Source organism: Berghia stephanieae, chromosome 5 (assembly GCF_034508935.2).
Source record: "Berghia stephanieae isolate SIO BIC M18660-M18661 chromosome 5, UCSD_Bste_1.3, whole genome shotgun sequence".
NCBI lineage: Eukaryota > Metazoa > Mollusca > Gastropoda > Nudibranchia > Aeolidiidae > Berghia > Berghia stephanieae.
Window position 1 is genome coordinate 35,002,005 of NC_088364.1, and position 17,500 is coordinate 35,019,504.

The 17,500-nt window shown below is 34.2% G+C and overlaps 1 protein-coding gene across 1 annotated transcript in view; it reads left to right on the plus strand.

Moving 5' to 3' along the window:
- The window catches only part of LOC144974132 (neprilysin-2-like), a 215,422-nt gene that overhangs the window by 58,840 nt on the left and 139,082 nt on the right, over window positions 1–17,500 (plus strand). The window contains exon 3 of the mRNA XM_078917034.1: window positions 5,336–5,413. Coding sequence (XP_078773160.1) covers window positions 5,336–5,413 — 78 coding nt within the window. The remainder of the gene's footprint in view (window positions 1–5,335; window positions 5,414–17,500) is intronic.

A 17,500-nucleotide genomic window follows, 5' to 3' on the forward strand; every position in this document is an offset into this window, starting at 1 on the left:
CAATTAGTTTTGCCGGTGTGTTTTGTAAAATACTTGAGTCAACTATGAAATATCATATCATGGAATTTCTTGAGACTCATAGTATGTTGCACGTGAGCCAAAATGGTTTTAGAAATAAACAATAGTACATCTCGCAATTATTTTACTAAACTAGTTGATGAACGAAAAACCTTTGATTTAATATAATTGGAAGGCTTCTGACATTGCTCCTCATGAAAGGCGTATGGTATAGTTGGAAATGGCTTTAAATGGATTAGATCATTCTAATCAGGACTTAGAGTTTTGATAAAAAAGGATGCTTCATAATTTAGACCAGTGATAAATGAGGGCCTTACGGATAGTGTGCTAGCGTCAGTATCATCTATATTTAACATAAATGATATCATTGGTTTGTAAACTCCAATTGTAAAATGTTTGTTGACTATGCCAAAATCTAGTGTTCTACACAAAATTGACAACTCTTAGAAAATAATCAATATGCTTTATTATTGTCAAAAGATTGCCAATTAAGTTTCACTGTCAAAAAGTGTAAAATCTTATATATCAGAAGGAAAACCTTTTTAATTCCCGATCAAAGATCACATAATATTTCTCGGCGCCAGTAACAGATATTAAATCAGTACCAACTATTTACTGTATATTCGCTGCCGCTCGTTATATCTTCCGGTTTTTCCTGAGGCCCAACATTAAGACACGCCTGGGGGTTGGTTTCTCTTCAAACCTGTGTGAAGTCCCAGAATCTTAAATATGGACAGTATGATGAGAAATATCCTCTCCCAAGCTGTGAAAAATTACATAAAGGGAAATTAGTTAAAAAAGAAAACGAACGCCCCTCCCCCATTTCACAAAACAACAAACACAAAATCTGAAAAAAATTAAACAAAATGAAACAAAACCAAAAAGGATAAAACATTCAAACAAATTTAAGTAGAAACAAAACAAAACAAAATAATTCTCCCCTCTCAACCGAGAAAAAAAGGAAAATAAAAATTAATCAAAACAACTAAAACACGATCAGAGAACAGTTGATAGATATCAACCGCATATCATCTACTGATATCGTCTAAGGTAAACACATCAATACAGGCTCTAACACTCACACCTAATTCCCATGTTTGAATTATGAATGAACACTCACTAAGCTGGTGAGCATTTAATTGATGACAACTGTACCTGTGATGCTTCCATGTTTTATCGACTTTCCACATCACACGGGCACTAACGAGTCTAGAAAAATCGCTTTATGAAACGTAGCACGATGATAATTAACCCTTTAACGGCGAGACAAATTGTTTTCTTATGATGATTTTCATTATCACATCTGGTTATTGCTAAAGAGTTGACGAGTTTTTACAAGGAGACAGTAATAACGGGGTTCAACTAAGACCTATAATTTATTCATTTAAGCTCGAGTTTCAGTGTTGGAACGGCCATCTTTCTGAAAACGGGAATGTTTGATGACAGGCAGGGATTAAACAACCATTTCCCGTCTCCAAAGTCTGTGTTCTCACAGCCTACTCTGATGAGGCCAAAACAAAAACCGTCGTAATGTAGAAATTGGATATGTACAATACAAACAGCTTTCTCTTAATAAAATGTCCAGGCTCAGTTTCATAGTATCTCTTCTTTAAGAGCCCTAAGGTGGAATGGGCTCGAAAGAATCCATATTCTTTGCTACCTAAAGATGAAGAGGGTGAATCCCAATACAATTTGTGTCGTGAAAAGGGGAGAAGTATTAGATAAAGAGCTGAACAAGTGTGTATGAAAGGTGAGACAAAGCAAGCAAGAAAAATACAAGAAAAAAAAACCATCCCAAAAAATCAGTCTACCTCGACTGGGGATCGAACCCCAGGTCCATTCCAAAGGAGGTCATCTCTCTTTCCACCGATCTTCTCCAAGTCTCCAGTGGTCGTCGTCCCCTATTGGGATTACCATGCGGTGACTATCTGAGCTCTGCTTTCGGGATTGCTCCCTCCTTTATCCGACAAACATGGCCAATCTATCTCCATTTTCATGATTTGTCCGTTTGGAGGTCATGCCAGCTATTTGTAGAAGATCTTGGGCCAAAAGAATTCTCTCTTAATGTCAAAAGTCAGATATAACTTTGTGTACCACGTAATCAATCGGTCTAAACGTGTTTGTTTTACTCACTCATTAGTCGCTTAGAAATTCCTTTTTATTTCACTCGTTATATTATAGCATCGTATTGATGCTATGCTCGTTAAATTAGACAAATACAAAAGCAATAAGTTTAACATTAACGGGAAAATGAATAAAATCGATGTTATTTTTAGTAGAGAATACGGTATGTAACTATATTATGACAAAACAAAATGGGACGATAATAACATTCCACTGAATATTAGAAAGCCATCAAATTCACAATTTTTCGGCCAGTAACTTTCTAGCAGATTGATGGTCGTTCTATCAATAATGTATAACTTTTATGTAGAAAGTGGCTGTGGCATTGTAAAAGGCAAATAATGTTTTATGACTAAGATAACGGTTTATTTATGTTTTATACTAGCGATTGATAAAATTTGCCGTTAATTTTGAAAATGGTAAAATTCGATCTTAAAATAATTATTTTAATATCACTCTAAGAGAAACAAAACCAAAAGAGTTTGAAGTTAAAAATTCTAATGGGTATTCTTGGGTAATGTACTCTGATAACATTATCCCATTCAACTTAGGATATGTTCACGTCTAACAGCTTTGTTTTATTGCAAACAGTACACATTATCATTGTGAGTTCTAATGTGTCCAAAGCAGATACTAGATATTTTGTGCTATTTAAGTAGGCGGAAGACTTCACATGTTTATTTACTGTATCGATAATTATTTAAAACATTGCTCATAGTAAAGCGCCGTTGGTTAAATTTCATTTTAATCGTAATTATATCAACAATTTAATTACATCTGCAATAAACACATTAAATGTAGAAAAAAAGATTGTGTAACTTACAAGACATTCGTATAGTTATGTAGCGACACAAGAAAACCCAGTCGAAATATCCAAAACATTTGTTTTAGAAATGTTGGTGAGGATCGAGAGAATACTAGTTAGTAAGTACATTACACGGGGTCTATTTTAATTTAATCAGAAACACATAGGAAAACCTCCCCTCTTACACATACGTACACACACCTACACACACGTACACGCGCGCACATACACAGACACAATTTACACTCACAAACCGTCTTGTCACTGGCTTGATAAAGTAACGTCAGAATGCACGAAGCTCCTATCAACAGGCAACAACAGTGTGACGTCAATATGCTGGTATTGGAAACGTGAAATCAGTCCCTCGGAGGACTGGATATAAACTTTGTGCAACTGATCTTCTGGTTTCTTATTTTTTACCTAAATAAATCCTGGTCGTCAATAAGGATCATGAATCTTCATTATTCTGTGCCTCATATTCATAGGGATATGCCAGCGCACTCTACTGTAAACCCTGATACTAAAATAATTATGCCATTTATGATTCAGTTTGAAACCTAATCATTGTTAGTCATAGCAAGGACTTCTTGGAAGTTTGAACCGGAAGAGAGGAATTCTCTGCCCCATTGGCCATTAATAATATTATTTGGTCAAGGTGAGCTGCTTTAAAATCTTTACATGAGAACAATACAGTATTCCTATTAAGTCGCAGACGGTCGGTGTGTGGTTATTTTATCTTCACGAAAGCAAAGACATAGTGACAGAAGATGAATACTGTATGGTGAAAAGAAAAGGAGAGTTTCTGGTCAGGGTATGATAAAAGAAAGAAAGAAAGACGGGAGAGAGAAAGGGGATGGTAGGGAGGGGGTAAAGGGAAGGAGATATTTTGCAAAAGATAGAACAATAAGCATGGAATGGTTACACGATAGGTAATAACCACTACAAAGCTAATTGATCATGGTGAAATTTATCTTTAAAAATAAATCTTACATTTCATTTTTTTTCCTGAAAATTTCGCTTTAGGAGTGTCTACCTAAAGATCGTCCATTCATTTTATTTTTATTAAATGCAGAATTTCTATTTCCAATTTAAAGATTCAATCCTTTGCTCCCATTTTCTGCCTCAGGCAGTGCTTTGTTTACTTAAAGATAAATTTTGTCACGTAGATTCCGTGGATGTCTCTAACGTATCATTCATTGAAGGGTTGTATGTACCATTATAACACTGACTGAATGGAAATACTGATCTATAACTTCACCATTGAATTTTGTTTTAGGCGAGATTTATTGATTTCATGGAATAGCTTCCTAAAATATATTTCTTTGCTCACGATGACTGCTGATTTTTGACAAATTTAGAAATTACACAAAATTACTTTCGTACACTCTTGGAGTGTTAATAATAATGATAATGATAATAAGAGTAATATGAAAATAATAATAACAACCACAATAATAATGATAATAATGATAATAATGATAATGATAATCATAATAATAATAATAATAATAATAATAATAATAATAATAATAATAATAATAATAATAATAATAATGATAATAATAATCATAATAATAATAGTAATAACAATAATAATAATATTAATAATACATTGCCCTTTTATAGCGAAAATCACGTATCAATATTGAAATACATTTTTTATCAAAAGATCAATCACTTATACAACCTGGTATTCCATTATAAGCACAATACTATGTTAACAAAAATATCATCACTGCCAAGCTGCTCTTTTCTTCCCTATGACTCCTCCATGTTAACACAGTACACACACACACACACACACAACACACACACACACACACACACACACACACATATATATATATATATATATATATATATATATATATTTATATCCCCTTTTAAAAGAAGTAATCAATGATTTGTAAATGAATGGTCCCTGATATAGACAAAATAATAAACTTAAGTACTAACCGCACCAAACAAACCAAAAAGAACGAACAATAACAAACAAAGAAATAAAATACAAACAAAACAAATAAACAACAACAAAAAAGAAACAAAATTTAAAAATAAAACAAACAGAGCAGATAAAAACAACAACAAAAAACGAAACAAAAACAAAATAACAACGCAACAACCACCCCCCCCCCTCAACCCCCCCCCCCCCCCCCCCCTCAACCCCCCCCCCACCCACCCCCCCAAAAAAAAAAACAAAAAAACAAAAACAAACAAAAAAAACCCAAGGACATCGGCATAGCAAAAATAAAATCCCAGCAAAGAACAGAAACAAAAACAGAAGGATAAAACTGACCAGATCACAATTTTGTCGGTCAATATCAAATGACACACATCTCAATTTCCAGAATTAATGAACAGCATTCTTGTCCTTCTCTCCCTGCCCAGGTGTGTGAAACAGGAGAATGTCTGAAGACGTCATCAAGCATCCTCTCCAGAATGAACACGACTTCAGAACCTTGTAATGTAAGTCAATTATTACGTCTATTGATGTTCAAGTTCAAGAGTGTGTTTTAGGCCCTTGAAATCTAATCATAAAATCTCTCCGAACAAATTATTCTAACAATTATAATAACAACAACAACAACAACAATAATAATAATAATAACAATAATAATAATAATAATAATAATAATATAATAATAATAATAATATATAATAATAATAATAATAATGATAATAATAATAATAATAATAATAATAATAATAATAATAATAATAATAATAATAATAATAATAATAATAATAATAATAATAATAAAAGTAATGATCACTGGCCAAAAGATTTACCGTGCTGATAACATTTCTGTATTCGAGGAATTTAAAACACCACAAAACAATTCTCGTTTTAAACGATAGTTTTATAACTTTCAAGTAAGAATTAATAAGTTTCATTGCTAACAAGGAATAATTCGTATTTCTTATTTTCTTTCCTTTTTTCCCTATGTTTTTTCTAATGATTGTGAGCGGAATACAAACCCATGTATGAGGAAATAGTGCTCAACATATTTACCATAATAATCTTGTGCAAAATGCCGCGATGTCTATAATAATATTAGATGTATTGATTATACGTGACTTGCCTGTTGTTATAGACTACATTGCAAAATGACCACAAATAAGATGATTCTATTGTGGGAATGCATTTGCCACTTGATTCAGTCCCCTTATCTTTGAGTGAATGAACGTTCTTACAAATAGACGTCGTCTTCATTCATTCATTCATCCAGACAGACAGAGAGAAAGACGGGTAGACAGAGTGTTGACCTTTTTTTTTACAGTATTCTTTTACCTATTAATGCTATGCGTTTACATAAATTAATCACAACATCGGCAGGCCAACCAAAACACAACAACACACAAACCTGTGTGTAAACTTTAACATTTATAGTCTGATTGATATAATTTTGTGAGAGCAAATCACCGACGGGCTGTCTAAAAAAATAACAAATAGCTGAGTGACGTCGTTATATTAAACCCGACACCCTAGATAGACCGCTGAATGACCCCAAATGTAAACTAGGAGCTAGTAACAAAGAGATCTCCACGTCACTCTGACAGACGAAAGACAATCAAATAGCCGTAGGTTTTCAACAAAATGCATATGTGACCCACCGCCTAAATCTGGGTTTATGTCGGGTAAGACGAATGCAAATAACAAAATCTATTGTAAGATCGGTCACCATTTTAAAATCACGGGATCTTTTTTAATTGTAAAAATCACATTCCTTCTCCTCGAAAAATAAAACAAACTTGATATTTATATAGCGCAATATCCACTGAACGTGCTTAAAGCACCTGCCCAACGTCAATACTTAACATATAGGCCGATACATAGCGCCTCTTAGGGCGAAATCACATTGTTTTCGGACCTAGACAACGCTGTTAACAGCGAGATACTTTTTTAGGGTAAGAGAATGTGAGTAAAGCGTCTTTTCCAAATTCTCAACTACGCGCCGCTCAGAGCGAAACAAGAAACCAGGACCTTCTGATCCAAAGGCGAGTGTCATACTACAAGACCACATAACCGATAAAAAAGCAAAATTTTAAAACCAATTCCATGCTTTTGACCAGAGTTTTAACTTCCCGCACACGGTTACACATGATATGTGGCCCTAACCCTACATCTGGTGCTAGGTCAGGAGGCAACAGAGACTCTACTTCAAAGTGAAATAAAAAGTCAGAATAGGATTCAATAGTCTGATGTCACGTCCGCCCAGCAACGAGCAGCTTGGTTCTAAACAAAGGTATCGGTACTTTTTATTCTTCATACTGGCTAGAACTTTTTCACATGTCATATGATCAGAATGTATAAAAGTCAAAAAATGATCAGATTTATAATGTGTTTCTCCTCTGGATAAACTTTTATGCTCGTCGGAGAAGTATTTCATAAGGGCGTCCGCCATTGTTCCGATTGTTTAGAACCAGTTACTAAGTTACTATGCGTCATTCCGAGGGAATCAAGACTGTTGAAGCCTATTACGACAATCACATGATCTGATGAGTCCTGGGAAAATTTGCCAAAATATTGTCTTATTCCTTTCTTCGATCTTTGCCTATGAGTCTGGTAGCAAAATTTTGTGTCATTAATTAGGAGAAATAACCATTTACCTGTTTTGTTGGTCTTTATTCGTCATTGTCCTGTGTCTGGCTAGTAAACGCGTTTAGGTGTTACTTGAGACATGTCCATACTCAACGTGTGAATGTTATTTATGTCCATTGGGAAAGCTCGTATGTTCTGTAACAACTTCTGTTTGGAGAAATTCCGAAAAGTTGAAGTAGAAACATTTTGCTGGTGAGAATACAAGATGGTGTTGGTGTCAAATCCAATTGAAAAAAAATATAACAGAAATGAATAATCATAAAGAAAATTAAATGATAAAGCTGTTTAGTTAAAAAATGATTTATGATTATCTCGATGATGATGATGATGATATGATGATGATAAAGAAGAAGAAGAGGAAGAAGAAGAAGAAGAAGAAGAAGAAGAAGAAGAAGAAGAAGAAGAAGAAGAAGAAGAAGAAGAGTATGATGATGATGATGATGATGATGATGATGATAATGATGATGATGATGATGACGACGACGATGACTATGATGATGATGATGACGAAGAAGAAGAAGAAGAAGAAGAAGAAGAAGAAGAAGAAGAAGAAGAAGAAGAAGAAGAAGAAGAAGAAGAAGAAGAAGAAGAAGAACATAAGCCGTTTCGTGACAAATCCTAAGAAGGATTCCGTAAAAATTGAGATCCAAAGATGAATTGAAAGAAGAAAACAAATAAAATAAATTGATGTCAACAAGGGATGAAGCTGTGACCTTGTTGAAGAATGATTAGAAAATTGGAGGAGATGGATCTGAAAAAGTGATAGTCTCATCAAGAAATAGAGACGAAAGGGGCGAGTGAGAGAGAGAGAGAGAGAGAGAGAGAGAGAGAGAGAGAGAGAGAGAGAGAGAGAGAGAGAGAGAAAGAAAGGTAGAGATTGAGAGGGGGGAGGGAAATGAATGGAGATAATTAAGAAAACATACAGAGACGAGAGAGAGGTACATAGATAGATAGATAGATAGATAGATAGATAGATAGATAGATAGATATATCTTAGGTCTTTTGTTTTGGTTATTGTCTTAATTTGATCCAAAACTTGATTCTGAATTGACAATGAGATTATCCGATGTGCGAACTTTCTAAAATGATTCAAATACCCAAAATCCTTACATAATTTCTGTCAATTGAGCAAGGGTGTCACTTTGGGGTGTTTCATTTTAGAATTCTTTTCATACTATTCTGGTTATATATATATTATATATATATATATTATATATATATATATATATATAATATATATATATTATATATATATATATGTATATATATATATATATATTATAATATATATATATATATATATATATATATATATATATATATATATATCTGTACCTTTATCATTTCATAAAAGGAGATGGTATTGGGGTCAACATCGAAATTTTAATCGAGAGAGTGTATAAAAGCTACAGCTTCAAGATACTAAGAATAATATTATAAAGGCCTAAGATTTAATAAAACTAAAACCAGAATACTGTTGTGGGGGTTTTTGCTTTGACATTTGTACTTGTTGACTCTTGGAGAAGAGCATTGATGCCGAACAAGTAATGTCAGTTTTATGGTGCTCTACTCGTACTTTCACACAACACATTTGGGACCCACCACCTCAAAACGGTATTACGCCTGAGTGGTTAAGTTGCTAAATTGAATTCTTAATCACTATTTTGGAGCTCGGATTCAGGTAATTTATTTAATTTAAGGACAGTAGATACAATATTACAGTTGATTACAGTGATAAAAACTAAACATGACTTTAAATGTTTTGAAAAAAATGTTAATTCACCTTTTCGCATCCCTAACATAATACTAATATGAGGCGTTAGGTCAATTTTTAAACCATTGGCCATTTCTCTCTACTCGAAGAACAAAATGCCAAATCATATTACGCTCTTCTGCGCAGCATCTTCAGAAGCCTTACCTTGGAATTCCATGAAGTCAAACAAACTTGTGATGTTAACAAGAATTACCCGACACAATCCGAGTAAATGAACGTTAAAAGTTTTGCCGAAGAAGAAAACGATATCAAAATAACATGAAGAGCGGCTCAAACCCAGGACTTTAGGGTTATATAAGGGACGTCTTAACCACTGGGACATCTTGCGAGAAGATTTGCGACTATTTGACAAGTTTATGATCACTTTTATCACTTGTTAAACGAAAGAAAAGTATTCTCGCTTAAATGAATAAAATGTTCCTTGTCAGAATAAGGCTTAATTTTCGTCTGTGGCCTGGGTAAATTTGACTTGCTCGGCTAATTTTAATCTTCAAACAATTCCATGGCTTTGAGTCCTTATCAAGGTACCCTCGTGTTAGAAAGTGTTGTAAAATTCAAAGCCTCAGCTATCAAACCAGTGATTGATGACGTCACCGCTATAATTCGCATGTCCTTGCAAAAGCAGAGATTTGGACACAAATGACCATGTTTAACAATTTAACGTCTCCGTGATATTAAGTGAAGGTAATTTTGTTTGTACATTTATTTTCTCCTTCTTTCAATCATTTTGAAAAGGGAAGAGGCAATATATTATAATAGTTTTCCCATTGTTATCAAGATTTTTTTTCTTTTCTTTCTGATTGTTCCTACTCGTCCGTCTGTAATTTTCTCGCGTGACCTTTAAAGCATTTAAAACTCGGGAGCCATCAAATAGATTGTACCAGGCTGTTACAACTGACCGTATTCTTACCCATTGGTTCTGGAGAATTCCATTAGCAAAACCAATCAATATCGAGGCGCCATAATGGGAATGAGTTTATGGGACTTGTGATCACACCATGCATATGATATTCTGTGTGTGTATGTGTGTGTGTGTGTGTGTGTGTTGGTTTATGTGTGCATGATTCTTATTTGTGCCGAAGGGGTTTGATGTTCCATTGATATCCTAAACAGCATCATGAATAAAACCAACTTTCCATTTCGAAAAGTTAAAGTCGCAATTTAAGTGTCCTTCCCTACAGACCCTATAATATTATTCGCTTACATCTGAGTCTTTAAGTATCATCCATTACTTCGTCAAAAACCTAACTGAGGGATGGGGGGTACCCATTAAGTCACTAAACTGGCTCAAAATCGCTTGACTGTAAAAATCAGTCCAGATGCCATAAATAATTTTGTCATCAATGCCGCCATAAAGAATTCAAACATATACATGAACGTGCTTCTTATTTTGTTTTGTGATTTTACCAAAGCAATGCGATTGTTCTGGAGACATGACCATGACAGTTACAAATTATGTATGGGATAGTTTACTATTTATTATTTAAAAGAGCATGCCTGAGCACTAATCAAAACCACGGTTTTCGGACGAAGCATATAAAGAATCATTCCTTTACTCTTGTATTTGTCATTATCGCTTATGGATAGTATGAGCTTGGCTATTAAACTCACAACATTGCCATCCGGGAGTATAACGGACCAACACAAAAAAACTGTATGTTACCAGAAATTGTATAGTCTGGTTAATACAGTTTAGTGGGAATTACTCATAAACGCTGATGGCAAAAAGCAATAACAAAGACCTGCGTGACGTCAACTTCATTCTATCTATTGGCTGTAGCGGAAGCTCAGCGGGTGACCTATATTTACATGGTCATAGAATAATTTCTTGTTAAAAGCTGTAAGGAGTATCTTGAAAATTGTATATTGAAACGAGTGAGAACATGTCATTCATCGCCTCAAAACGGTATTATGTCGAGGTAAATCAGATATTGGTAATTGACTTTGAATTCTGGATTATGAAATATTATTTGAATTATAAAATTATAAAATTATTTGAATAGTAATTGGGAGATAGGCGTTTGTCTTACTCTTTCTTGGTTGAAGTGAATTTATCTTTAAGATTTACACTGAGGGTGAAAAGGAGAGGGGCACTTGCACTATTTATAGTGAAAGTGTGTGAGAGACGGACACTTGCCTTCCTCTTTCTGGATTAAAGAGGAACCTTTGTATAAAATATCTATGAGGATAAACGGAGAGCAAGGTCGTAAAAAAAGAGGGAAAAGATGAATAGAGGAGTAGATAAATAGACAGACAGAGAGATAAATTGATGTCATATATATATATATATATATATATATATATATATACTATATATATTATATATATATAATATATATATATATATTGTGTGTGTGTGTGTGTGTGTGTAAGAGAACACGAGAAAAACTAAGGAAGAAGAGAGAGAGAGAGAGAGGGGAGGAGAGTAGAGAAGAGAAAGGAGAGAGTAAGAGAGATAGAGATTAGAGAGAGAGAGAGAAAGGGAGAGAGAAGAAGAGAGATAGATAGATAGATAGATAGATAGATAGATAGAGAGATAGAGAGAGAGTGTGTGTGTGTGTGTGTGTGTGAGAGAGAGAGAGAGAGAGAGAGAAAGAGAGAGAGAGGAAGAGTTTGCAATCATATTATGTAATGGTATGTTTCTCTTTTCTCTGGGTATGAGTACTTTATTCTAAAGTACGAATTGGATGGATGTATTATGCATGTAATTTTCTGTCAAATACCATAATGTCAACACCCATTGCAAATTTCCATAAAAAGATCCAGGAAGTTATTCCGTTTTATCTTGACGATGACATTATACAAAATATCAATTTATATTGTCTTTCTGTTGGTTTTCATTCGAAACTATCCGAACGCCTTCATCTATTTCCGTAATATAAATAACAATAACAATATATATATATATATATATATATATATATATATATATATATATATATATATATATATATATTATAAATACATAATACAAAGAAACATACATATTGTATGGTTTATCCGGAAGTTCCATATTCGGTTTATTGATGAGTATTTAATCGGGTCTGCAATTCGTCGTCTGGAAGCAAAGTAGATCCTGAATAGTAATTATCAACAGAAAGGTGTGTCAGGATATAATATATTCGTGTATGTTTATGTGTGGGTGTGTGCGTGAATGTGTTCGTCGGCGCGCCTTCAGGTTGTTATTGAGTGTCATTTTTACGACAGCCTACATTTTAAACGAGAAACGATTGTGATAAATAAACAGCTCGTCAATCTGTCTTATGACGTATTTCCATTGGGTTGTGATGCAACCTTAACATAAACCAATGGTTTTCTCAGAACGCATTTTAAAAACAAAGACTCTTTTATCTTATATGTAAAATTTCTTGTCGTCGAAGTATTTTTAATTCAAGACATGAAAATATCTGAGAAGAATCATTTACAGGACGAATGGTGGGGAAGGTGTGGAATGAAAGAGAAATCACCATTAAATAGAATAATAAAAGAATCGAATAGAATAATGAATTGCAACATGAAAAGCATTGAACAACACTACATAAGAGCTGGTGCGCCTATGTGGTATTGTGCTATGACACTCGCTTTTGGTCCTGGGTTCGAGCGTCGCTCGGAGTACAGTTGAGTCCTTGGAAAAGGCTCTTTACTCACATTCTCTCACCATACCCAGATGTAAAAAGAGTACCTGGCCGTTAACAGCACTGTCTCTGTCGGAATACATTGTAATATCGCCTAACAGATACGCGTTACTGTTGGTCAGGGACATCTTGTTAAGCATGTTTAGTGGATTTTACGCAATATAAAAGTTCAACTTTTTTTTGAGAGGAAAGCATTTGACATTCTCAATGACAAACACACCCTTTAAAATATGAATTTACTCTCCTACCATCTGGTAGACGATTTTTAAAGACGATATGTAGAACAAATAGATATAAATTTACGTTCATACCTTCTGCGATTAAAGAAATAAATAAAACCATAAAAGTACAATTTTTTATCCTTATAAATATAAGACCATACTGTCAATGTTATACCTTTACAACGTTCCACGATTTTGTGCCCCTGCGCGCGCCTGTGTGTATGTGTGTTTGTTTGTGTGTATGTGTGTAGGGGTGTTTTGGTGTCTGCGTATGAGTAAGAGTGAGTATGTATGGATTTTCATTTTGATGTTTATATATTTTTTATTAATGTTTTTTTTTTTTTGACTATCTATGTATGTTTAACTTCAAACATTGTAAACCAAATGACAAAGTGCCATAAAGATTATACTACTACTACTACAACTACCACTACTACTACTACTACTACTACTACTACTACTACTACTACTACTACTACTACTACTACTACTACTACTACCACTACTAATACTACTACTCTACTACTACTATACTACTACTACTACTACTACTACTACTACTACTACTACTACTCTACTACTACTACTACTACTACTACTACTACTACTACTACTACTACTACTACTACTACTATTAATAATAATAATAATAATAATAATAATAATAATAATAATAATAATAATAATAATAAAAATTTAATTTAATAATATATATATATTATAATTAATTATTTATATATTATTATTATTATTATTATTATTATTATTATTATTATTACTTTTATTATTATTATTATTATTATTATTATTATTATTATTATTATCATTATTATGTAAGAGAAAGCAAAAGTGCTAAAATTAATTTTAAAAGTAAAAACAAGCCATATGTAACTTAATAGAAAAAGAAAAAAAAAGAAATATGTATGATATCTTAATGGGAAAACCAAATAATTACTTCATTCCCGAATTCGATTTATAACGCATCCATCCAATTTGTATAGCAATGCAGCAGGTTTTGGTAGCTTGGCTAACAATGCGCTACAGGATGCTCGGTGGCTCGGCTGACAAAACAGTTTTCTCTCCGTCTTACCCGGCATATTTAGTACTCCCTTCTTTCCGTTTCCGATTCTAGTGCAAATGGGAGACACTGCCAGATCCCACTGATGCATGAGGTATTAAATACCGTAGCCTAGGATCAAGAAGGAAAAAAAAGTTAATCCGATGACTAGAAGAGCGACTTTAATAGTAATCATTAAAGTCCTTTGAATAAATCAATTTTGGAATAATTGTATTATTAACCCACCGCGTTGATCTGGGCAAACCAGACATTTGCTTCCCTTAAACACATTTGGAGAGCAATGGGATTTTATTCCAGCACTAAAATCAAGATTTTTAAGAATAATGTCACAGAAAGTATCATTCAGAAACTTGAGGTATTCCAAAACAAATGTTTACGGCGAATCTTCAAGACTTTCTGGACGAATACAATATCATATGAGGAGAGTTAGAGCGGAGGTGGAGAATTTGGAGAGTCTCATTCAAGGAGAAGATGGCAATGGTTGCGGCAAGTCTGTCGCAGACCTGACGAAACACTGACAAGGAGAGCTTTGCAATGGACACCGCAAGGAAATGGAAAGTGAAGCCGCCCCAAGGAGACATGGAGACGTACAATAGAGAGGGGGGCCTAAAGGAGAGGTATATCCATCGCGGTCGACTCAAGAATAGCAGCTGACATGGCCATGTGGAGATCCCTTGTATCGGCAGCATGACCGGAGAGGATTGAGTAATGAGTGAGTGTTAATCTGGCATTATATCAAAATGAACATGATTAAGAAAACGTTATATAAAATCAAATTAATAACACTTAGGCTATGCCATTTGGTAATTTGGGTTTTTAAAGATAAAAGATACTCTCCTATTTGAATGCCGATTTTTTACTCACATTCTCTAAGGTGAGCTTAAAATTCGATTGCTAGCATCTGATTCACTCCCCCCCCCCCTCCCCCACACATATATACACATACACATATAATACAGACGATTGATCACAAATATATATATATATATATATATATATATATATATATATATATATATATATACATATATATATATATATATATATATATATATATATATATATATATATATATATATATAGAGAGAGAGAGAGAGAGAGAGGGAGAGAGAGAGAGAGAGAGAGAGAGAGAGAGAGAGAGAGAATTGATGACTCGAACACAGGTCTTTCGGATTACAGTGCAATGCCTTATCTTATTGTCTATCTAGCTCGCTAAATGAATTTCATAAAAGAATAAATACAACAGCTTTTTATGGTTTACATGACGTTGTAAGACAGATCTACCTTATCTCAAAGAACTTCCCCACACTCGCAAACCGCCCTTCACTGCATCAAAATACAATGCTCAATTCTGCAGTTACCAGACTCTTACCAAAAAGAGTGCAAGTTGGTGCGCCACCAGACCCCACTGATTCAGAGTGGAGAGACAGGTCCTGGGCTGTAGTCTGTCAGCCGCCAACCCAGAGGCAGGTTGTAGCTCAGTTGGTAAGCACATATCTTCTGCGGAAATAGGCTTGGTTCTTAACAGCGCTCACTGTGCGCTTCTATGGCCCAACTGGACATCATAGCAGTGATTGGACTGTCAAATATATGTTAGACACGAAATATACCAACAGCTAACTATTTAAATTTTTGCAAGCAATTATCTAATTTCCATGTCAATCTCTTTTTCTCTCTCTCTCTCTCTCTCTCTCTCTCTCTCTCTTTCTCTCTCTCTCTCTCTCTCTCTCTCGCTCTTTCTTTCTTTATATCTCTCTCTCTCTATCTATCTATCTTTCTCTAGCTATCTCTTACTCGATCATCTTTCTTATCTACCTCTCACCCACCCACACCATCTTCCAACACCCACTCACTCATATCCACCGTGTGTTACCGTAGGTTAAGAAAAAATTCCAAAACAGTCTTGTCACATTTCACTGTGTCACTGAGTACGAGTTCCAAGGCAATTCTAATTCTTTCTTTTTTTTAAGTAGAAAAAACATACTGGCAACTATCAGTCAACACTAACGAGTTTACGTTACACAAACACGTAAAGAAAAACTGAAAAGTCGCCAACTCTTGCAGCAGACATACGCTCGTTTGTCACGGAGTCGGACAAGGCAAAACCAGAAAGGAAACGGAACTGTCATGCAAATATTTACCGCCAATTCTACAAACCGATTGCTTCACCAAATGTTAACACTGTCTCGAGTCTTGGACCCGTTTGCTATGTTTACATAATCAGCCCTTCTCCATTTTTGTAGCGTTTTGATTTGCTGTAATATTTGAGATTTCAATAAATCATGTAGGCCACGTTATTTGTTTTAGTTTCAGTAAGAGATAGGCGAGATGTTTTGAGCTTTGTGCATTAGTTTCGTCTAAAATAATGTTTTTGTATCTTTCATCAACGATGGCTGCATAAGATTGTAGCAGTGAAAAAATAAATTTGAAAAAAGTGCCTTTAAAAGAAAGGTTGAGTAAACAAAGAACGATTTAAAGTCTCGAGGTCCCAGGTTGGAGAGTTTTTTCCCCCCAAGATGAAGATAATTTAAATCGATTGATATTTGAAGGACGATTTTTCTATCCAAATTTTTAAATACATGTCTTACCAGACAGAATACGACAGTTAACTGGTTAAAATAAGCTCACTGCCTCTTGACGCACATATTACATAGAGGAAAAGGCAATGTGTGAGCATCTATTTCAAAATATTTATTGAACTTTCTGATTATTGTTTTCTTTTATTTTATTTAAGAAAAACAAAATATCCACATTTTTGTTTATCCATTTCTCACTGTATGTGGTAATGTGTCCTGAAAACATATTTACTCTAGCCGTAGACTGTATAACATGATCTACTTTTCCTAACATCAATTTTTTTAAATCACATAATCAAATATCGAATGTTTCTCTGCTATGTACAACATATCCTCAGCTGTATAGAAATAAGATCTTGACGTGACTTAAAGCCACCATTGAAAAACGCGTTAATTAGCTGCAATATGCTCAATGAAATTTATGTCATTTGACTTTCTTCGTAAGGTTTTCCAGGACAATCTTAAACTGCTTTCTCTGGTCACAGACGAAAAGCTCCCAGGATTGGTATGTTTACATTTCATGATGAATCTGTGGGCGAGAGCCTTGGCACTTGAGCGATATTATTTGGCACAATCTAATTTGTCCCTGGCCATTCAACCATTTGCTGGAAACGTCTCCCAGTGTGCTGCAGATAATATAATCAAGGGAAATTGGGAAAAGGGGAC